The following is a 19,390-nucleotide window of genomic DNA, read 5'->3' as shown; positions in this document are numbered from 1 at the left end:
CAAACTGGCTGACGGTTCACTCGTTTCGGCTTTCATAAACCGACAGTTCAGACCGGGGTTTTACCGGTTTGGTTTGAAGCGTGGATTCGAAGCAAACGTGGTGTATACCGAGGTATGCGTTGAATCTACGCACCAAAGCTGGAGTCTCCTATATAAACCCGCCGCGGCCTCGCGAAACTTCCACAGATACTGTGAAGTTTCCAGCTTCCGATCAAATTTTGAATGTGGGGGAATTTTGGGTTTTGATTAAAATGGCGGAAGATTTCTCTTCAGAGCGTGCGCTATTCGGGGGCGCTATAGTTAGCACATTCCCTATTAGGTTCCAGGTTTGTCTTGTTCAATTGTGATTTTGTCTCCTTCCCTTTCGGTGTATCACTGTTTTTCTTTATTTGATTGATGAAATTTATGTGTTTAACTCGTGATTGTTGCAACTCTAGGATGTGAGCAACATCCGACAAGTCCCCGATCATCAGGTTGGTAGGCATTTGATTTCATTTTAAAAGCCAGAGTTCGCAAAATTTACTGGAGTTTTTTTTCTCATTTTTTTTAATATGTTTGTGGTGGGTTCAAAGGAAGTGTTCGTGGATCCATCTCGGGATGAAAGCTTGATATTTGAGCTTCTAGATTTTAAGCACGACGTTGAAGACAATGGAAGTGCTGTTTGGTTCCTTCAAGACCTTGCCACTGAGCAGGATGCAGAAGGAAGCGTGGTAATTTTACTTTTAGTTTATTATGTTTTCCATTTCTCTTGCTTATTTCTTGCTTTGTCTGTTGTCAGTTTAACATTCAAGTAGTAACTATTAAGCAACAATGTGAGACGGGTTCGCTCGTTTTGGCTATTAAGTATTTAGTTAGAGAATGTGTGTGTTATTTAATGGGGGCGATCGGAGATGTTTGATGCAGTTAATTATCTAGTGATGTAAGACAGTTTGATGGGAATATCGATTTCACTTAACACGAAGAAGCTGCTATCTTTCTTGTTGTAGGAAATGGTCCTTGCTCTATCTTTTAAGTTTAATTTCAAGAGATGGGTGCCATATTAAATGCAATCTGATGTTATGGGTTAACTCAAAAGCAGAGTCATGTTTTATTAGTAGTTTTGCATTCTGCCCCACTGGAAAATTTCTTTGACGCTCTTGTGAATTCAATTAGTTTCGATCTATAAATACATATCTAATGATACTCTGAGCTTGGGCTCTTGATGTTATGTAATTTCATGGAATCGTATCGTCTGTTTTTACTTATCTTGCAATATTTCTCCAGGTGATTGAGCAATCGGGAGTGATCGAGGCACCTGGACTGTGTTATGCAAATATACCTTCTGTAGTTACAACTGCCGTTGGCCAAATGGTATGTGTTGCTGCTGTGTGTGGTGGTATATCAATTACATGACTGGTTGAATATTTCTGCTTCAAAACACATTCTTCATGTCATTCGTTATTTTCTCGTTTTTGATATCGTTCTTCACATCATTAGCTACTTCCAAGTTAGTTTCTTCTGTTTGCATATAAGTTGTGTGGATCACTATATTTTTAATTGTTAAACTGAGACGCGTATCTCATGAACAAAATGAAAGACAGATGTAGAGGAAAGAAGAAAATAGCAGTTAATCTATAGTGTGGTTTGTCATTTTGTCTTTACATCCAACTTTGAAAGATCAACTAAGCTTCAGAATAAGGGATTTCTTAAGGAAATAAATAGACCCCCAAAAGAAACTCCCTCTTTGTAATCTGTAAGTGTCCTTTCACTTTAGCTCGCTTGTGGAAAGTAACGCACTATGAATCACATGCCTCTCTGAACATTCTAACAAAAGGATCACATGGCAACGATACTACGGTTTCACTTGACCAACCCTAATCTCTATAGAAAATTGTCTTTTTCCTTGCCATACTCATGGTGATGCTAGCATTACTAATCATTCTCGTTTTTCTATTCTATCTTGCGTATTTATTTTGGTTTAAATTTGTTGGGTTAGATGTACCTGTTATATATCTTAGGTTTGACAAATATTTTGGTGTTATTTCGTTTGTGATGGTCATCGGATATCAGTTGATTATTGTCAGTCCACATTTTCCGTTCTTCCCTTTCTTTTCAATAGGACTTGTTTCTGTCCATGTAGGCAATTTCAAAGGGTCGGCAAGGAAGAGAAGCTCAAAATATTGTCAGGGTAGCCTTTCTTATCTTCTTTATCCTAGTCCTATGGTGGTTGCCAATGGTTTATAGGATTTATCTGTTTATTACTTTATGCAGGTTTATTTGGCGAATCTACGTCTTAAAGCTGTTGGAACAGATGTTCTAATCTGTGCATATGAACCCATTCTCATAAAGTGAGTAATTACTCTCAAATAAATTGAAAATGAATAAATGGTAGAATTCTAAGTGAAATACACTGTTTGTTAAGTTGAGAAAAGAAATTCCTGCCTTCCGAGGGTGATGGCTTTCTCCCATATGACTAGTCTACTTAGATGCATAATACGTATTATTAACATCGCCTCTCCACACTCCCTTGACGAACTTGCTCACTTTCACTTTGTCCTCAAAATGAAGAGATGGAAGCTACCATGTCATAATATCAGATGGCTACGATGCTTCTCTCTGTAGTTTTCCTAAAATAACTTAATCAACTAATGGTTGCTCGCCCAAAATTGCTGTTGGGCTTAGTTTAGCTCCATAGAGGCGCTTAACTGAGTTCGTAATGGGAAGGGATGAGAGTTAGAACCTTTGGCCAACCTCAACTGTGAAACATAAAATCTTGAGTGAACAGTAGTTGTGCCAGGGACCTCCTTATGATAGGCAAGCTTACCAACTGTCTTACATATAAGATAGGAACCATGCTAATGTAGGGGACAGGTTATCATTCCCCTTCTTGCCACTGGCCTGTCTGCGAGAAAGATGAACGAATATACAAGTTAATCAGTCTTTTGAAATTGCTAGCTCTCTTCATACGGTCTACATGCATGCCTAATCTATACTGTTTACATCACTCTTGATGTACACTCACCTGATACATTACTATCTGTCACATGCTTATAATCATAGCTCAAATTCCTTTGCTTTTTACATCATAGGATAATGCATGCAACTCTTTCTTCTTTAACAATGTTGATTGGTTTCCTTTACAACCAAGGTATCAGCCAGATTTAACTGTTAAGATCCTGTACAAGAAAACATAATTCTGAGTAATAAAGAAAATGCGTATTGAGATGCATCCCGAAAGGACGGTCTACTGTATCAATCATTTTGCAGGGTGATAAGGACCCAAGCTGAGCCATTCATTTTAGTTGGCGAACTTGGCTTAGTTACCTCTCCATATCTGGCCCCGTCTAAAGCAAAGCCCATTCTCTTACTTCTTCACAAATCACAACCCAAATATAAAAAAAAAAGTGTGCAGATAGCATATCTTTCTTCTTCCAATCACTTGCAACTCTAACTTCAATTAATTGTGACTGCAGTCCTTTGAGCGAAAGTGCTAGCTCAGTTGGCTCTGGTTTGGCCACTCCTGCATCACAATCTGGGTGCATGCCGATGCCTGAGGTATTCAAACTTGCATTATCCAGCTTTAAAGTATGTGACTGGAGCATCTTCGGTGCAAACAGTTGAAAGACGAGATAAGTCTTGGCCTTCATTATTCTTATTTCATTTGGATGTTAAAAGTAGCCAAGTAAGGTGAGTGATTATAAGTAATGTTCCTGCTGCTCTCTTCAGTTTGAAATTGTTTGTAGAGTTTTTAGGGGTGTCATTGTCGTTGGGTTTTGATTTTTACTGTATGGGAAGTAGTTGAAGAAGTTGAAGATATGTGAATGGTAGAGAAGTGAGTAGGCAAGCCGGTGCAGGATGCGGCAACCCCCTTTAAGGTGGACATAATAGAAGAAGCATTAGCTGTGTACATAAGGACCCCATATTTTGCACCAGTCAATCACGTGGCAAACAAAAGGTTTGAATATTACACACACCACGACTGACTGACTGGCCATATTATGTGTTTTCACACATGCAGCGGTGACCTCTTCTGGGGGAAAATTAAATTATTGGTGGGCGTTTTACATCAAATTATTGTCTAATCTTCTAATAATTGCGAAAGAAACAGCTACCCCCCTTGAAATTACCTTTTCCTGGTAATTTTTCAAAATTTTTAGATAAGAATCTTGACTTTTGATGACTCGTTTTTATAAACTTTAAATGTTTATATCATTAAATACAATGCTACTTTTCTTTTCCTTTTTTTTTCTCTTTTCTTTAATCTTGACTTTTAACTGTTATTAAATAATTATGATAAAGTTCCACAAGAAAATAAAACTACAAAATTTAAAGTCTAAGACAGCAAGAACCTAATAAATATGAAAGCTAAAGCTACAAATAGAAAACATAAACGAATTAAAAAATAAAAAAGANNNNTTTTTTTTTTTTTTTTTTTTTTTTTTTTTTTTTTTTTTTTTTTTTTTTTTTTTTTTTTTTTTTTTTTTTTTTTTTTGTAATTGTAATGGGCAACGGAAAGAAACGATCAGGCTTTAATTAAGCAAAGATTAGGAAGAAAAGGAAGATTTAAAAAGGCATAATCGTAATGATTACAGCACTCATCACCACCTCCATGGGTCTAGAGAGAGAGAGAGAAATTATTATTTATTATTATTATTATTTTCATATATATAATAATAATAATAAAAGGCATTGTGAGTTGATTGATGAAAAAAGCGGGAAGAAGAGTGGTGGTCCTGGACGACATTCCATTTAAAGCGGAAGTTGGGAGATGGGGCCAATGGCCAATGCCGGATGGGCGATGGTTTCCGATGAGTGGAATTATTAGCGTAGCCATGTGGGTTGCCCCCTCCCTCCACAGTCCACCCCGCGGCTCGACCCTCGTCTCCGTCCAATCCCATTTCTGCTCTACCTATCTTCAAATGCTTTCATATTAATTTCATCTAATTTTTATTTTTATATTAACTTTATACCTTATTTTGTACAAAGAAATAAGTTTTTATACAACTTCAGTTACTTAAATTTATAATAAAAAAATTATTATTTAAAATAATATAATTAGATAAAAAAAAAAAAAAATATATATATATATATATAACTGGTGGGGTCCAAGACATATGGGTATAGTAAAGGAATTATATTATTCCAAAGTTTTAAATAATTTCCAGCCCATAAATAGTTGACAATAATTAATGAAATTTGTTAGATAGTGGAAGTCAATTCCACAAAGCTTTGATGATAGATATGGATTCATGGTGCTCCTTCCGACACATCTTTCTTTCTATTTTCTTCTTCACCTCCACATAATATAATATATCTCTAATAATTTAACATGTGGAACACGGTGATTATTAATCATTTACAAATTACAAAGATCATAAATATGGTCAATATCACAAAAAAAAAAAAATATATATATATATATAACTGGTGGGGTCCAAGACATATGGGTATAGTAAAGGAATTATATTATTCCAAAGTTTTAAATAATTTCCAGCCCATAAATAGTTGACAATAATTAATGAAATTTGTTAGATAGTGGAAGTCAATTCCACAAAGCTTTGATGATAGATATGGATTCATGGTGCTCCTTCCGACACATCTTTCTTTCTATTTTCTTCTTCACCTCCACATAATATAATATATCTCTAATAATTTAACATGTGGAACACGGTGATTATTAATCATTTACAAATTACAAAGATCATAAATATGGTCAATATCACAAAAAAAAAAAATTTAAAAATGTGGAAAATTTTCTTGAATTTTCCAAATTGCAGAAGAAGCCATCACCGGCGAAGGGTCGTCGGCTGCAAATATTGATTTTTCTTTTTCTTACTTTTTCTTTAATGTTATGATATTAAATATATATTAATTGTTATTTTGTTTATAAAATAGTAAAATAATGATGTTGATATGATAAAGAAAAAGGAAAAAATAAAATAAAATAAAGGTGTGAAAGTGTTTAGGTTTGTGGTCCTTATTGGGGTGCCAGCCTGTCATTCATACTATTTATAAAAGCAATAATCATATGCTAAATATTCTCCTAATCATAGTAACGAATTTCATAACTATCATTCATGTTAAATTAGTCCTACAAAACCATAGATTAGAAAAATAAATTTGGAGTTTTTATATATAAATAGCATAAAAATAAATAAATAAAAGAACCAGTTGAGATAATTGATTTGACTAAAAACAGTACGAAAATGATATATTTATGGCCTCTTTAACCACCAACATTCCCACAAAAATTTAAACTTTTTCATTGATTCCCTTTTCTTTTCTTTCTTTCAGAGGGGATGCATAATGCATGTAGTAAGGTAAGCCATCGTGTTCACATCCACAACATTGCACGTGATATCTTACCAATCAAACTTGTTCTTTTTAGTTGCCTCAACCTTTCTATGTAGAGAATTTTGGTTTTAGATATGAGAACTATACTGGAAGGTCAGACGCTAACGAACACATTAAACTATTTATGTGGTGAGATTCTGACAACTGGGTATTAATTTCAAAACTCAAATGGAAAAAATGAAATAATGTGTATTAGAAGGCAGGGGTGTTGTAAAAGTAAATATATGAGGGGAGGGGAGGGGAGGGGAGGGAGGTAGGTGGGTTTTTTTTCACAGACAGCATGATTGTGAGGAGTCATTTTTAGGGTTGTATCCAGAGGCAACGTGATTATGTCGTTGCCTATAAGTGACAATGCATGAGACAAAGGCTTTGGTGTTATTGGCCCTACCAACTACACTCCCAAGTATTATCAAATCTTCTGACCCTAAATCTCTTCCCTAATATCCTCAAATCTGTACTTCCCTCCCATTTTCCTTAATGGAAACAACCCTTTAATCTTATGATTAGTTTTTAATTAATCCACTCCAAATGAATCACTCATCATTTGGGTCATTTGGGTTCGGTTGGGCACAATCTATTATCACGTCACTCGAGTTCTTTTATGTGTCTCCATTTTACATTACATTTGAGAATATTGCGCACATGGTCTTTACCTTGTGTGTTCTGTGTTGGATCTCAATATTAATTACTTTCAAATGAAAATAGAGATGATTTAAAATAAAAATAGCATAAGAACAGTGAATCTTACATCTTTTTAGGCCGGGTGCATATTGCAATTTTTAAAAGAATGTAAATTAAAAACAAAAAGTGAGGATGAAACTGAATTCAAAGCTAGTGAGCCATTTGTACTGACACCCACATATCCCCATATCTAAAGCTGCAAAATCAATATTACGTGTAAAAATAGGTGTAGAGAAAAAGAAAAAGAGGCAAAAGAGAAGAAGCGTTCTGCCCAACAAACAACTCTGCTTAGATATAATGATGTAATTAATCATAATTAAGCTTCATTAAATCTGTGGTGGTTAATTATTATACACAAAAACTGTGGACACTGAAAAAGGAGACGGCCAAATTGGATGGTGGAGAGGTGGAAAAAAGGGCCACTTTGGGTATGGCTCAAAAGTAAAAGACATGAAATTTATTAGAAAAGAGAGCTATAGGATTATCCTGTGCCATACCCTTTTGATTCTACTGCTTCCACACTTTGTTAGATTCCCCCAAACAATGTTATGATATCATGATTAAGATGATGAAGAGTAGTAAGGTTTGATTAGGAGAAGGGGAAGGGGGGGAATTTCGAGAAAGCTGAAGCCCTGAAGTGGCAAAGTGAAAAGAAGAAAAGGGTATGAAATGCAAATTACATGAATGATGATAGGAATGATATGGGAGCCACATGCATGATGTTTACATATATTACCACTCACTCACTCACTCTCTATTATTATTATTATTTTTGACTTGGCTCTTGGGGACCCACCATACTATATCTTTAAACACACATATACCTAATCCCTCTAATCCTTTACTACAATCACACAACACTAGAAAAGTCTACATATGTTGAGACAAAACCCTAATTTCAGAAATCCCACTCATTATTTTTGTTGCTTAAAGCTTGCTTGCTTGCCCACTTCTCTCCTTATCTTCTCTCTCTCTCTCTCTCTCTCTATTTGGTGTTGTTGTTGTTGTTGTATGTGTGTGGATCAAAAGGAGGAAGCTTTGAGAGACACAGCTGCCAGCTCCTATCGCTAGTAGGCCACTATGTGATACGATCCAAGGGTCACCCAAAACAAAAGGGTTTGTGTTATTTGGGTTTCAAGGGGGGAAGGAAAAAAGACAAGACAAGAGTCTACGCTTATGATCATGGATGGTGAAAATGGGATCCGGAGACCTAATTTTCCATTACAATTGTTGGAGAAAAAAGAGGAAGAACACCCGTGTTCCACCTCCGCAAACAACGGGACGACGACAACAACAACCACGACAACAACCACGACAGCGGTGAATCCGAATCTTCAATCTTCTTCACCTAAGAAGCCACCTCCCAAAAGGGCTACCACCAAAGATCGTCACACGAAAGTCGATGGTCGTGGTCGGAGGATTCGGATGCCGGCCCTTTGCGCTGCTAGGGTTTTTCAGCTTACTAGAGAGCTTGGTCATAAGTCCGACGGTGAAACTATAGAGTGGCTGTTGCAACAGGCGGAGCCGGCTGTCATCGCCGCCACGGGTACAGGTACAATTCCGGCTAATTTCACCTCGCTTAATATTTCTCTCCGTAGTTCCGGCTCCACCGTTCTTGCTCCTTCTCACCTCCGGACGAGCTATTTCAGTCCGACACAATTCGCCGTCAGAACAAGATCTGATCTTTGGGATAGGAGTAATAATAATAATAATAATAATAATAATCATAATAATAATAATAATAATAATACTCTGGTCGATGATTCCTCTACATTTTTGAATTTCAATTCTCCTAATTACATCAACGCATTCAAGCACGATCAGGGTGGGATTGATGTAACCGACGCTGGAAAGAAACGGCGGCCGGAGAATTCGGAATCGTCATCGGAGAATCCGGTGGGGAATTATTTGATTCAATCGAGTACCGGGTCAATTCCGGCGAGTCACAGCACTCCGGTGCCGGCAACATTTTGGATGGTGACGAATCCGAGCAATCAAGCGAGTGATCCGATGTGGACATTTCCGTCGGTGAGTAACAGCAGCATGTTTAGAGGGGGAAGCGGCGGCGGTGGCGGTGGTGGTGGCGGGGGGTTTCATTTCATGAATCTTCCACCACCAATGGCTCTTTTGCCAACTGGGCAACAAGTGGGGTCAGGGATCGGGGGTGGTAGCGGTGTTCCGGCGACCGACACCCATTTGGGGATGTTGGCGGCTCTAAGTGCTTATAGGACGATACCGGGTGTGTCAATTTCAGAATCTCCGACAAGAGGAGCGGCGGCTGTTCATCAAGGTGGAAATGAGGCTCATGATTCCACTTCTAATCGTGATCAATCATAGACCCACAACACATCTCAAAAAACGTGTATGCTTGCTGCTTTCAATCCTAATATATACTCTCTTTTCTCTCTATTGATTCATTTTCTTACTAAATATACTATCATATAAAACAACAATTTTTTATTGTTATGGCCCGTAATTGAACTATGCTTAAGTTGATATCTATCTTCATTTCTTAATTTCTTTTAGTAGAGAAAAAGAAGTCGATTATTTTTTGTTTTGAATTTGGGAGCTTTGAGAATCTTTGATATTTTGATTGAGTTGGATGAACTATGTTAAGGTCGACGTATTTATATTTGTTATGTGTATTTAGTGTCATGGTCACGACATATGGTTTATTATTATAATGGTTGAGCATTGAGTAGGTACATATTTGGGTCATTTGTCCGAAGTTGTAGCAAGGTAGATGTTATTATAAATTGAATGAATGGTGAGATGAGAGTGGGCAAGAATATTGATGATGGTCATTGGACCATAGTACTGTCACAGACAATTTATGCATTTATGCACCAACAAAACCATATGACCACTGACAAATTGAATACCGCCCGAGTGAAAACGGCAATTTAAAAAAAAAAAAAAAAAACCTCAAATTCAGCCTAATATTATATAGTCCATTCATTACATAAAATAATCAATTTAGAATATGATCCTGATACAATTATTTATGAACTTTAGGACGACCAACAGTTGCATAATGTTTTATGATGATGCTATATATTCAACTCTCTCTCAATAAAAACAAATATAATAAATTTCAGGAAAAAGGTAAATGCAGATGCTCAATATTTATACATTCAATTGGGATCCCTAAAATTGTCTTCATCCAACCAAAATAAAAACAAAAATGTCGAACTTATACTTTGTCACTAAAATATCTCTGAACTTTTAAACGTTTCAATAATATCTTTGAACTTTAAAAAAAAATATACCCTTTAATTTCGAGAGTGTTAAGAAAATATCGTTCAAAAGTATTATTAGTTAGTACCACGTTTCAAAAATACTTCTAAATTTTCAAAAGTAATGTTAAAACTACTTTATATATTATATTTTTTAAACTGACACTCAACAAGTTGAAGGGTATTAATGAAATTAATGAATTTTTTAAAAATAATTAAGAGTTAAAAAAGATATTTATTTTTTTTAGATTTTTTGGAAATTTTAAGGTAAACTTTTAAAAATTTAGGATTATTTTTTTTATAGTTAATTTAGGTAAAAATAAAAAATGCAAATGGGAGAGGGTAAAGAGAACGTGATTACACGGTCAAAGGGCCGAAGCAGACTCATATTGGGCTTTTTCTGCAAAGCCCATAAGCAAATAGGCTACGGCTTGGGCTCGGGCTCAGCCTCCCCACAGTCTTCTGGCAAGGGCTTTTAAAACCTCGTATAAATACACCACAAAGCTTCCCCCCACTTCGGCGCTTCTCGTGTTTAGGGCTTTTGATCGAGATCGCGGTCGGGGCTGAAGCCGCTGCAGAGAAGAAAGCATGGTGCACGTCTCCTTCTATAGGAACTGTGAGTATACTCAACTCAGCAACTTCCTGAAACTGCATATCTATCCTCGCTTTGTTCATATATATGCTTCCTTTTATTGCCTTTAGTTTTTGGATCTTCTATTTCTCTTGTGATTTTCATCTGGTTTTCTTTTGCACATGTTAGGCTACTGGGTTAGTCCTAGGTTAGATGGAACCAATGGGGAACGTCTGTTTCGGTTTACATGGTCGTGATATTACAAACCATGGGGCCTCAGATTTCTAGAATTAAATTTATCGTGCTCGAGAATCTTCCCTGTTCTTTCAAAATTTTATTCACTTCATTTTATGATGGTCAATATATGACATAGTAGGTGTTACATCAATTTTTCAAAAAATGTTGCTTTACATAATGTCTGTTTCTTGGTTCTGTTGCTGAGAACCATGATTACTGAATACTGGCCTCTTTCATTATATAGATGGGAAGACTTTTAAGAAACCTCGACGCCCTTATGAGAAGGAGCGTTTGGATGCAGAACTTAAACTTGTAGGTGAATATGGGCTTCGTTGTAAAAGGGAGCTATGGAGGGTTCAATATGCATTGAGCCGAATCCGTAATAATGCCAGGATGCTTTTAACTCTTGACGAAAAGAATCCCCGTAGGATTTTTGAGGGAGAGGCCCTGCTTAGGAGGATGAACAGATACGGTCTTTTGGATGAGAGTCAAAACAAGCTCGATTATGTCTTGGCTCTTACTGTCGAGAATTTCCTTGAGCGTCGTCTTCAAACTCTCGTGTTTAAGTCTGGAATGGCCAAGTCTATCCACCATGCCAGAGTGCTCATCAGACAGAAGCATATAAGGTAGAGTGTCTTCTTTCTGCATTGTTGCACTTGTACTTCTTACTCATCAATGTATATCAACATCTGTTTGTAGTTATTTTATATAACATACGCTTAAATTACATAGTTGGTTTCAAATATGCTCCTCCGGCTTCAAAAGCTTACTTTTTTACCAATTAGTTGGTTTCAATGAAATTCTGATTTGGCAATTGAGCTTCAGCTATAGACGTTTAGGGTTTAAGAGGAAAAAGGCAACTGATTTTTCTTGTCTTCACCCTTTATTATTAACCAGCGGAATATGTGATCTTCCAAAATCAGTGGTCAAAAGGTAAGGTGGGTCTTGGAAAATGATCAGATATCACGAATTAGCTACTCATGTTATGTATCACCAGGAGGGCTACTGTTAACTAATTCTTGTATTTGTTTATTTCACGGATGAATTTAAGTTTTTTCCCCCTAGACAATTGAGAAGTTCGATTGTTAATTGAAGCATTTATTACAGGGCATAACTGAAACCAACCCGAATACTTATGGGGTATTTTAGGCACTTCAGCATTCTTTTTTTCTTTAGCTGTCTTTAATAGTTTTTGAACTATCTATGAGATTCTTTATGCTGGATAGACAATTGTTGTGCGATGAATATAGACTCTGAAACATTTATTGCTCATGTTTTCATCTATTACATTTGGTTCATGTGCATTTTTAGGGTTGGGAGGCAAGTTGTTAACATCCCTTCTTTCATGGTAAGAGTCGATTCCCAGAAGCACATAGACTTCTCTCTCACTAGTCCGTTTGGAGGTGGTCGCCCCGGAAGGGTGAAGAGAAAGAACCAGAAGGCAGCTGCCAAGAAGGCCGCAGGTGGTGATGGAGATGAAGAAGATGAAGATTGAGTTTCTGACTTAAAACTCATCATCTGAGACAGTAAAGATTAGCCAATGGTCTCAGGTATCTGAGATTAACCTTTATGTCCTATTTCCTCCTCCAGCTAAACCTATCGTAATATTTTTCACTTAGAGATCTTGTTTGTTTTTTGGTGGTGGGACTAGTTTTCAATTTTGGACAAGCTTCTCTTCGGACTTAGTTGACATAGTTTTCTTGCCATGATTGGACTTTTTTACTCAAAATTCCTCCGCATCATGAATGTATTGAGTTGATTTGGTCTAGCTCAGCTTGTTGTATCTAGAAATGTGATCCGTTTCAAGATTTCAATGAATTTTAATTCCTAGGCTCGCGAGCTCTTGAAATTAAAATCTACTTCCAACGGATGAAGGTAGCTAAGGATTAAAACTTTAAAGCATTATTGTTATTTGTCATATATATTCTCGTATCCAGGGTCTTTCGAGAGCAATGTGTTAGAAGTTTGCTCTATTGATTCAAAATGGCTGAGCCTAAGAGAGTTGAGGGTTGGAATAAGAATCTACTATGGAAAGGCTCAATAATGAAATTTTCTTTAGGGCTAAGTATTTATAATATTATTGAATTGGAACACTAATTATATATATAGTGGAAAATGTTTAAAATTTTTATCTGATAAAGTAATTGAGCATGTTTTTAAAATGCAGAATTTTGTAGATTATATGGCTTATATTATACCACATAAGAATAAATGTATGGAGTTAAAAGAGTTTACGTGTTAGTAACAGCAAACTCAAGATGATGATGAGGAGGAGGAGGAGGGGTAAAAACGTAAATGCACTCGTCCCGACAGGGTGGGGCAAAGGGCAGATATGAAAATATGTGATGAGGTTTGGACAATGAACGTTAACAAAATGACATAACATTATTAGGGCCCAATATAACAGCTTGGGCCCAACTCCCACATCCCTATCTCCATTACTTTCTTCCTTCTTTGCCACAATTTTCCTATTTTCAATATATATAAAATTATTTCTAACCTTTTTTTTTTATTTTTTATCCTCCCAATAATTTACTCTTTTTTACAACTCTCGAAATCTACTATAGTCCCTAGTGGCAAAGAGTTGACATTGAAGTGTCAAACTTTCCTATGGTCTTGGGGAAGATCAACATGTTATCCCTAGAGTATTTTTATCCATGGATTGACGATCCTTCCACTCAACACCTTCGAATCACTGAAGTCGACTTTCGCCTCTGCTCGACTCGTAGGTCTTTTGCAGTCAAGCTCCCTTCTACTTTCTACTCGAGAGCCAATCTCCATTTGGCCCGAAAAATCTTTGGAATGCCTCTACTTCCTTTCCGGAGGCCTTCGCTTTAAAGACTAACCAATTGAATTATTTATTATGTTGTTTCATCCCCTTTCATACTCATTATTTGTATTATGAGAAGTTAGGTAGGACTGAAATTTAGAATGAAAGCAGAGGAATTTCAATATAAACAGTAGAGCACTTCTTCATATTCTACTGTTTATATCTGTACGTAATTTTTATTCTAACTTTAAATTTAATCTTAAGCCTTAACAGTTCTTGGTATTTCTCATCCATGCCGGAGACCGTAAGTCCCAAAGCTTCTGTTTTTATGTTCGCCGGACGGCGTTCAGTTCAGTTGAGAAAGGAATGATAAGCATATGCCCTCACAAATCGCAATCTTTTTAAAAGAAAAGAAAAGAAAAGAAAAGAAAGAGATTGGGTAGCGTTGGAGTGTTGATTTGATTCTAAAATGATTAAAACCAGAGCGAGACACCCATCAGAGACAGATCTCAGAACAGAGATGACGAGTTCCAAGAGCTGAATACTCTGTTTTTTTTGCTTAGTTTTTGAATTCTTACAACATTGAATTTAGTTGTACCATATAATTTTGGTTGGTGTACATAAAAAGCTGGGAGTGAAACAAGGTGTAGTAATTGGCAGCCTCATCTTCCAACTCCCACAGCGCATCACACAACGCCACTCCATCCACTCCTTCACTCACCATAAACTCACTGTTTGGGATCCCAAGCTCATCATCCGAAGCTTCCAGAAGGTGTCTCATCACTCTCTCTCTTTCACCGCCCTCTTCCTCGTTCACAGACGAAGAAGAAGAACAACAACAAGAACCATAATCTTCTACTGATCCACACTCTGCGCTTGCCGCCGCCTCCTCCATCTCCGCCTGCTGGGTGTTGTTCTGTTTTGAAATTGGATGCCATTTTGTGGAACATGGAGAAGAAGAAGAAGAAGAAGAAGAAGAAGAAGAAGATATTTCTTCCTGGAGTGAGCTGATGATCGACGACAAATCCTCAACAGCTTCCTCTTCCTCTTCCTCCAAAAGGGATAGGATTTGGTCGTATGATTTTTGCCGTTTTAGCTCTTCCCCCTCGCTCATCTCCTCCATTTGGGCCTCATCCCTTTGTCGTTTGGATGCCATTTTTTCTTCACAGAAAACCCAAAACAACAGAGAGGATATGAACAAGATGAGGAGAGAGAGTAGAGGATGAGGAAGGTTAAATAGAGGAAGAACAGAGGAAGAAACAGAGCTCGAGGTCAGATATTTTAATACACTTCAAATTCAATGTGGCCTACCGAAGAAAGATGCCGAATTTATTAATATATGTTATTGCGCGCCTCGTGAGTTGTTGCACTTGGACTCACTGAACTACAAAATTTAATTCAAAATTGCGCATATGGATATAGATAAACCCCGAGCTAGCTATCAAGACAACGACGACCGATCTTCAATAAAAAAACAGAGTCCTCTGTTCCGAGCTCTACTGTATTTCTCTGTTTTTTTTTTCTTCTGTTCATCACCCACAAATTAATTGAATTGAACCCACAATTTGGAGTTTAGGGTTAATAACAAATCTAAAAAAATCGAGCTACATGGATCCAATGGATCCACTTACAATCAACATTTGACTAAACCAAAAAACAGGACAACCAAATTTTTTTTATTATATATTGTGTCGGTTTGTTAAAGAGACAGAGACAAAGACAGACAGAAAATGTTAATTAATGGTCACACGAAACTTCGTAGAGTTCATTAATTGATTATGATTATGATTATGATTAAATAATTTAGAGTTTGGATTAATAATAAAAAAAAAAATGAAGATGGAAGAGAAATGATGAACAGAGTTGGTGGTAAATTACGGCATTGTTGGGATTTGTCAGATTGTGCTTTGAATACATTTTATAATTTCAACATAGCACTATGTGTTAAATCATGTGACTTTATGCTAAAATGTCACATGATTCAAAATATAATAATGATAATAATTTCAAAACAATATTACAAATGGGTGTGACATGAAATTGTGACAGAATTTGGTTGCTACTTTCCATAATGGTTAAGCTATGTATCTCAACCACTCAGCAGGTAGACCCCTTCAATTTATTCAACCAATTTTTATTCTTTTAATTATTTGTTATATAATAATATTGATGAAATTTCCTAAGAAATTAATATACTCAACAAATGCTAAAAGTAAGTCAAGTCTGCCTTCATCTTCAAGTTCCTTTGCAACTTACTAATTATTTATTTATTTTTAAACTTTAAAAAATAGAAATTAAGAATATTTTTTTTAAATAAATTATATTCTTGGAATAAATAAATTTGGTTAAAGCTCAGAATTGATTCTATGCTCGTCTTTTTGTTTTCTTTTTTTCCTTGACCAATTTTGGATGCGTTGTTTTTGGTAATTATATTTTATGAAATACTATGGTGTAATGTGTTCAACCACTAACGTCGGTTTCTCCTAATTTTGATTTTTATTCCCTTAGGCAAATTGAGTGGTTATGAATAAGTTTAATTAATCATAGTGATTTATTAATTAATACTCAGACGGATCGTATCTTATCTTAAAGTATCTTGAAAGGCTAAAGTGGTAGTGTTACTAATGTGTAAGCGCATTATACACTAGGAACTAATAGCATATGGAAAGAAAAAAAAAACAATAATTATTGAATTAAATAATGTTTGGATTTGTTGGAGAATCTTAACCCATAAACATATTACTTTCTTAAGATTGGTTAGCACAAGTGATACATGGTCTCCAATGTGGGGTTCAAATTCAAACAAAATATAACTTATTCTTATAATAATAACAACAAATAATTCTCCACAATGGCATGATATTAACTATTTTGATCATAAATTTTTAAGGATTTGTTCTGCATACTAGTGTAAATGTATTTTTTATTTATAAATCTATGATTATCCTTTTAATTAGTGTATACGAGACTCCTCTCGACCTACCACCATTGAAAGCTGAGGACTTTATGGTGCGAATGGACCACCCAGAAAAGGCAGCGACTTGTAGTCTTTTTTCAACTATCAATCTATAGCTTTAATTTGTGTAACCAACACAAAAACATAAGAGTAAATATATTCCTTTGTGGGTGTGCTGAAGCTCATAACCACATACTGGGCCAACAACCATTTTGGGCTGCTGTCCAATTTTTAGCCCATTTTCTATTATATTGGGTATTCATGTACATTAACTTATTTTCCTTCACTATTGGAATTAAGAAACTCAAGAAATTTAAACAAATATTCAAATATTCAAATGGTTAGAAAAGAGTAAATTGTAGATTAATTTAAAAATAGTGTTTAGTAGATATGGTGTGTGAGCACAACAAATTTAATAGATCAAAATTAGGTTTGTTAGATTGTATGTGTTTTGCTTTCTATAAAAAAGGAAATGTATTAAAGTCATATGAATGACAACTGAAGATGAACTCTAAATTGCATGCTCCAAATGGGTGGACAAAGACAAAGACATAGACGTAGGCATAGCCATAGACATAGACATAGAGGGTAAGTAAAAAAAAAAAAGTGTTAGGTATGTCAAAGATAGGCATTATTATAGAGAGCCCAGAAAAAGGGATGTCTAATAATAGGGTGGAAGCCAAACCAAACCAATTTGTACGCAAAATCCAACAAAGCTTCCAATTGCCTTTAACACAATAGAAACCGAACATAAAGCAAAAGCAGAGAGAATTATATGTTTACCCATCATTTTCCATTATAACTTATTTCAGTTCTTGAATGCTAATGTTCACAAAACACGACTGAGTCAGCTACCAATGTCTCTCTGTTCTTCTACTCAAATTATTAATCTTTCAAATATCTGAACCCAAATTATTGGGGTGAGGGTGAGGGGGGGGATGGCATTTCAATGAAAATTGAGTCTCCAGAGAGAATAAATGCTATATATATATTCTTTTTTTTCTTCTTCTTCTTCTTCTTCTTCTTCTTCTTCTTCTTCTTTTAAGATCTCCTTCCATGGAACATTTTCTATAAAATCTGAAGTAAAATCAATTCCTCCCCACGCCTCCCTGCGCAATGCTTCAAAATATGTGAAGAGAGTATGGGAAATAACTGATGACCCAGAATCATGTGTAGAACAACAAACAAAACAGACCCATCTGGAACTGAATTCAAGCCAACAACACCACCAATGCAGCAGAGCATAAGCATAACAACAGGTTTCTTAGTTTCAGCATCCCATCACAGCGCAGTTATACACAAAATTAGCAGATCGCTTCCTTGCAAGCAAATCCCACCTTGGAGGGCCTTCACTTGGAACCCATGAATTCAGCTCTATATACCCTTCCCCAATCGCCCTTGGTCCACCAATCACTATTAGCCTATCTCCACAGGCTCTAAACGCAAGCCCCCAACCATTTGTTGAAACTGCTCGTTCAGGCAACCTCCCTACTGTAGACCATACTCTCTTCTCCTTGTCGTATTTCCTCACCTCCATGTCAGTGTGGTCTGCAGCATACAGCTCGTTGTTCACCACCGCAAGTAGAGGGGGCGCTTCAGCTGCCGCACTTTCACTATCCCTAACTGCAGCACTACGCCCAGGTGACATGTTGGGAATTTCAGTCCACTTCCCACTTTCTAAATCGTACTCTTCCCCGCATGTAAGAACCTTCCCCTCACTTCCTCCAACTCCCCCAATCACATAGAATTTATCGTCCATGAACACCCCAGAACACAGCTTCCTTGGTTTGGTCATATTGGGAAGGGTCACCCATGTTTCAGTCTCGGAATTGTAGAGCTCCGCGGTGTTAAGGATGTTGCCTTTGGAATCACACCCACCAGCTAAAATCGCTATCTCCCCTAGACTAGCAGACCCAAACAAGCATCTGGGATCATTCATACTCACTCCAGGACACCACGAATTTGTCAATATACTATATCTATAAGTGACATGGGAATTTAAATCCTTACCAAAAACAAGAAGATCAGTCCCCACTCCTAAGGATTCCTTATCAGAGCACATGAAACATTCATTAGAATCCATCCTGGGTAAATGCATCCATCTACGCTGAATTGGATCAAAAGCCTTCCACTCGAGAAGATGGCAAGAGAAGTAAACCCAGTGTTCAATCACATGGTTGATACGCCTCAGCTTGTAGAGCTCCCCACTACGAATTAAGGAACGGAAACTTCGACTCAAGGACGCAATAGAACCATAATCAGAGCGAGAGCAGCGAATTAAGCAGTTAATAGAGTTGTCCCGATCAATGGAAGAGAAGAGAGTGGCGGAATCAGAAGTGTTGCCGGAATGGGAGTCGTGATTTGAATGATCCGAGGAAGATCGAGGCCTGACGTTTCTATGAGAAGAAGTGGAGGATGGAAGAAGTGAATGGGCATCATGATCTGATGGGGGGCGTTTGCCATTTCCCATTCCAACCTCGAGTCGACACGTTAAGTTAAAGCAAGCCAACTGAGTTTGGTGCTGGCAAGAGCTTGAGAACACCCTGGACGCTAGAAAGGAGCGATCCTCCAACATATCGCTCTCAGATGCAACAAATAAAAAGGGG

At 36.7% G+C, this 19,390-nt stretch overlaps 5 protein-coding genes across 5 annotated transcripts; 3 read left to right on the top strand and 2 right to left on the bottom strand.

Annotated features, from left to right (window-relative positions):
* Window positions 1-149: 149 nt before the first annotated feature.
* Window positions 150-4,154, top strand: LOC111810365 (probable ran guanine nucleotide release factor). Its single transcript, XM_023697075.1, has 7 exons — window positions 150-326; window positions 438-473; window positions 573-710; window positions 1,264-1,350; window positions 2,120-2,167; window positions 2,251-2,327; window positions 3,453-4,154. Exons 1-7 carry the CDS (start codon window positions 252-254, stop codon window positions 3,598-3,600), a joined length of 609 nt encoding a protein of 202 aa, XP_023552843.1. The 5' UTR covers window positions 150-251; the 3' UTR covers window positions 3,601-4,154.
* A 3,682-nt stretch (window positions 4,155-7,836) lies between these two features.
* LOC111810330 (transcription factor TCP15-like) lies at window positions 7,837-9,510 on the top strand. The gene has a single exon (XM_023697041.1). It carries the CDS (start codon window positions 8,191-8,193, stop codon window positions 9,349-9,351), a length of 1,161 nt encoding a protein of 386 aa, XP_023552809.1. The 5' UTR covers window positions 7,837-8,190; the 3' UTR covers window positions 9,352-9,510.
* Window positions 9,511-10,741: 1,231 nt separating this feature from the next.
* LOC111810376 (40S ribosomal protein S9-2-like) lies at window positions 10,742-12,892 on the top strand. The gene is made up of 3 exons (XM_023697087.1): window positions 10,742-10,866; window positions 11,303-11,684; window positions 12,370-12,892. Exons 1-3 carry the CDS (start codon window positions 10,839-10,841, stop codon window positions 12,551-12,553), a joined length of 594 nt encoding a protein of 197 aa, XP_023552855.1. The 5' UTR covers window positions 10,742-10,838; the 3' UTR covers window positions 12,554-12,892.
* A 1,510-nt stretch (window positions 12,893-14,402) lies between these two features.
* LOC111808979 lies at window positions 14,403-14,984 on the bottom strand. The gene has a single exon (XM_023695257.1). The coding sequence runs from the start codon at window positions 14,982-14,984 to the stop codon at window positions 14,403-14,405; it is 582 nt and encodes a 193-aa protein (XP_023551025.1).
* Window positions 14,985-17,550: 2,566 nt separating this feature from the next.
* On the bottom strand, window positions 17,551-19,384 carry LOC111798875 (F-box/kelch-repeat protein SKIP11-like). Its single transcript, XM_023682226.1, has one exon. The coding sequence runs from the start codon at window positions 19,357-19,359 to the stop codon at window positions 18,055-18,057; it is 1,305 nt and encodes a 434-aa protein (XP_023537994.1). The 5' UTR covers window positions 19,360-19,384; the 3' UTR covers window positions 17,551-18,054.
* Between the last annotated feature and the right edge of the window lie 6 nt (window positions 19,385-19,390).

Source organism: Cucurbita pepo, chromosome LG01, assembly GCF_002806865.2.
Source record: "Cucurbita pepo subsp. pepo cultivar mu-cu-16 chromosome LG01, ASM280686v2, whole genome shotgun sequence".
Classification (NCBI taxonomy): domain Eukaryota; kingdom Viridiplantae; phylum Streptophyta; class Magnoliopsida; order Cucurbitales; family Cucurbitaceae; genus Cucurbita; species Cucurbita pepo.
Note: the sequence above shows the minus strand (reverse complement) of the source record. Positions and strands in the feature narration are given on the sequence as shown.

Bases quoted from the DNA above. Each gene is read 5' to 3' on its own strand.
- LOC111810365 (XM_023697075.1), top strand. From the start codon at position 252: ATGGCGGAAGATTTCTCTTCAGAGCGTGCGCTATTCGGGGGCGCTATA. The intron at 327-437 runs GTTTGTCTTGTT...TTGCAACTCTAG, and splicing joins CATTCCCTATTAGGTTCCAG to GATGTGAGCAACATCCGACA. The intron at 711-1,263 runs GTAATTTTACTT...ATATTTCTCCAG, and splicing joins AGGATGCAGAAGGAAGCGTG to GTGATTGAGCAATCGGGAGT.
- LOC111810330 (XM_023697041.1), top strand. From the start codon at position 8,191: ATGATCATGGATGGTGAAAATGGGATCCGGAGACCTAATTTTCCATTA.
- LOC111810376 (XM_023697087.1), top strand. From the start codon at position 10,839: ATGGTGCACGTCTCCTTCTATAGGAACT. The intron at 10,867-11,302 runs GTGAGTATACTC...TTCATTATATAG, and splicing joins CGTCTCCTTCTATAGGAACT to ATGGGAAGACTTTTAAGAAA. The intron at 11,685-12,369 runs GTAGAGTGTCTT...GTGCATTTTTAG, and splicing joins ATCAGACAGAAGCATATAAG to GGTTGGGAGGCAAGTTGTTA.
- LOC111808979 (XM_023695257.1), bottom strand. From the start codon at position 14,984: ATGGCATCCAAACGACAAAGGGATGAGGCCCAAATGGAGGAGATGAGC.
- LOC111798875 (XM_023682226.1), bottom strand. From the start codon at position 19,359: ATGTTGGAGGATCGCTCCTTTCTAGCGTCCAGGGTGTTCTCAAGCTCT.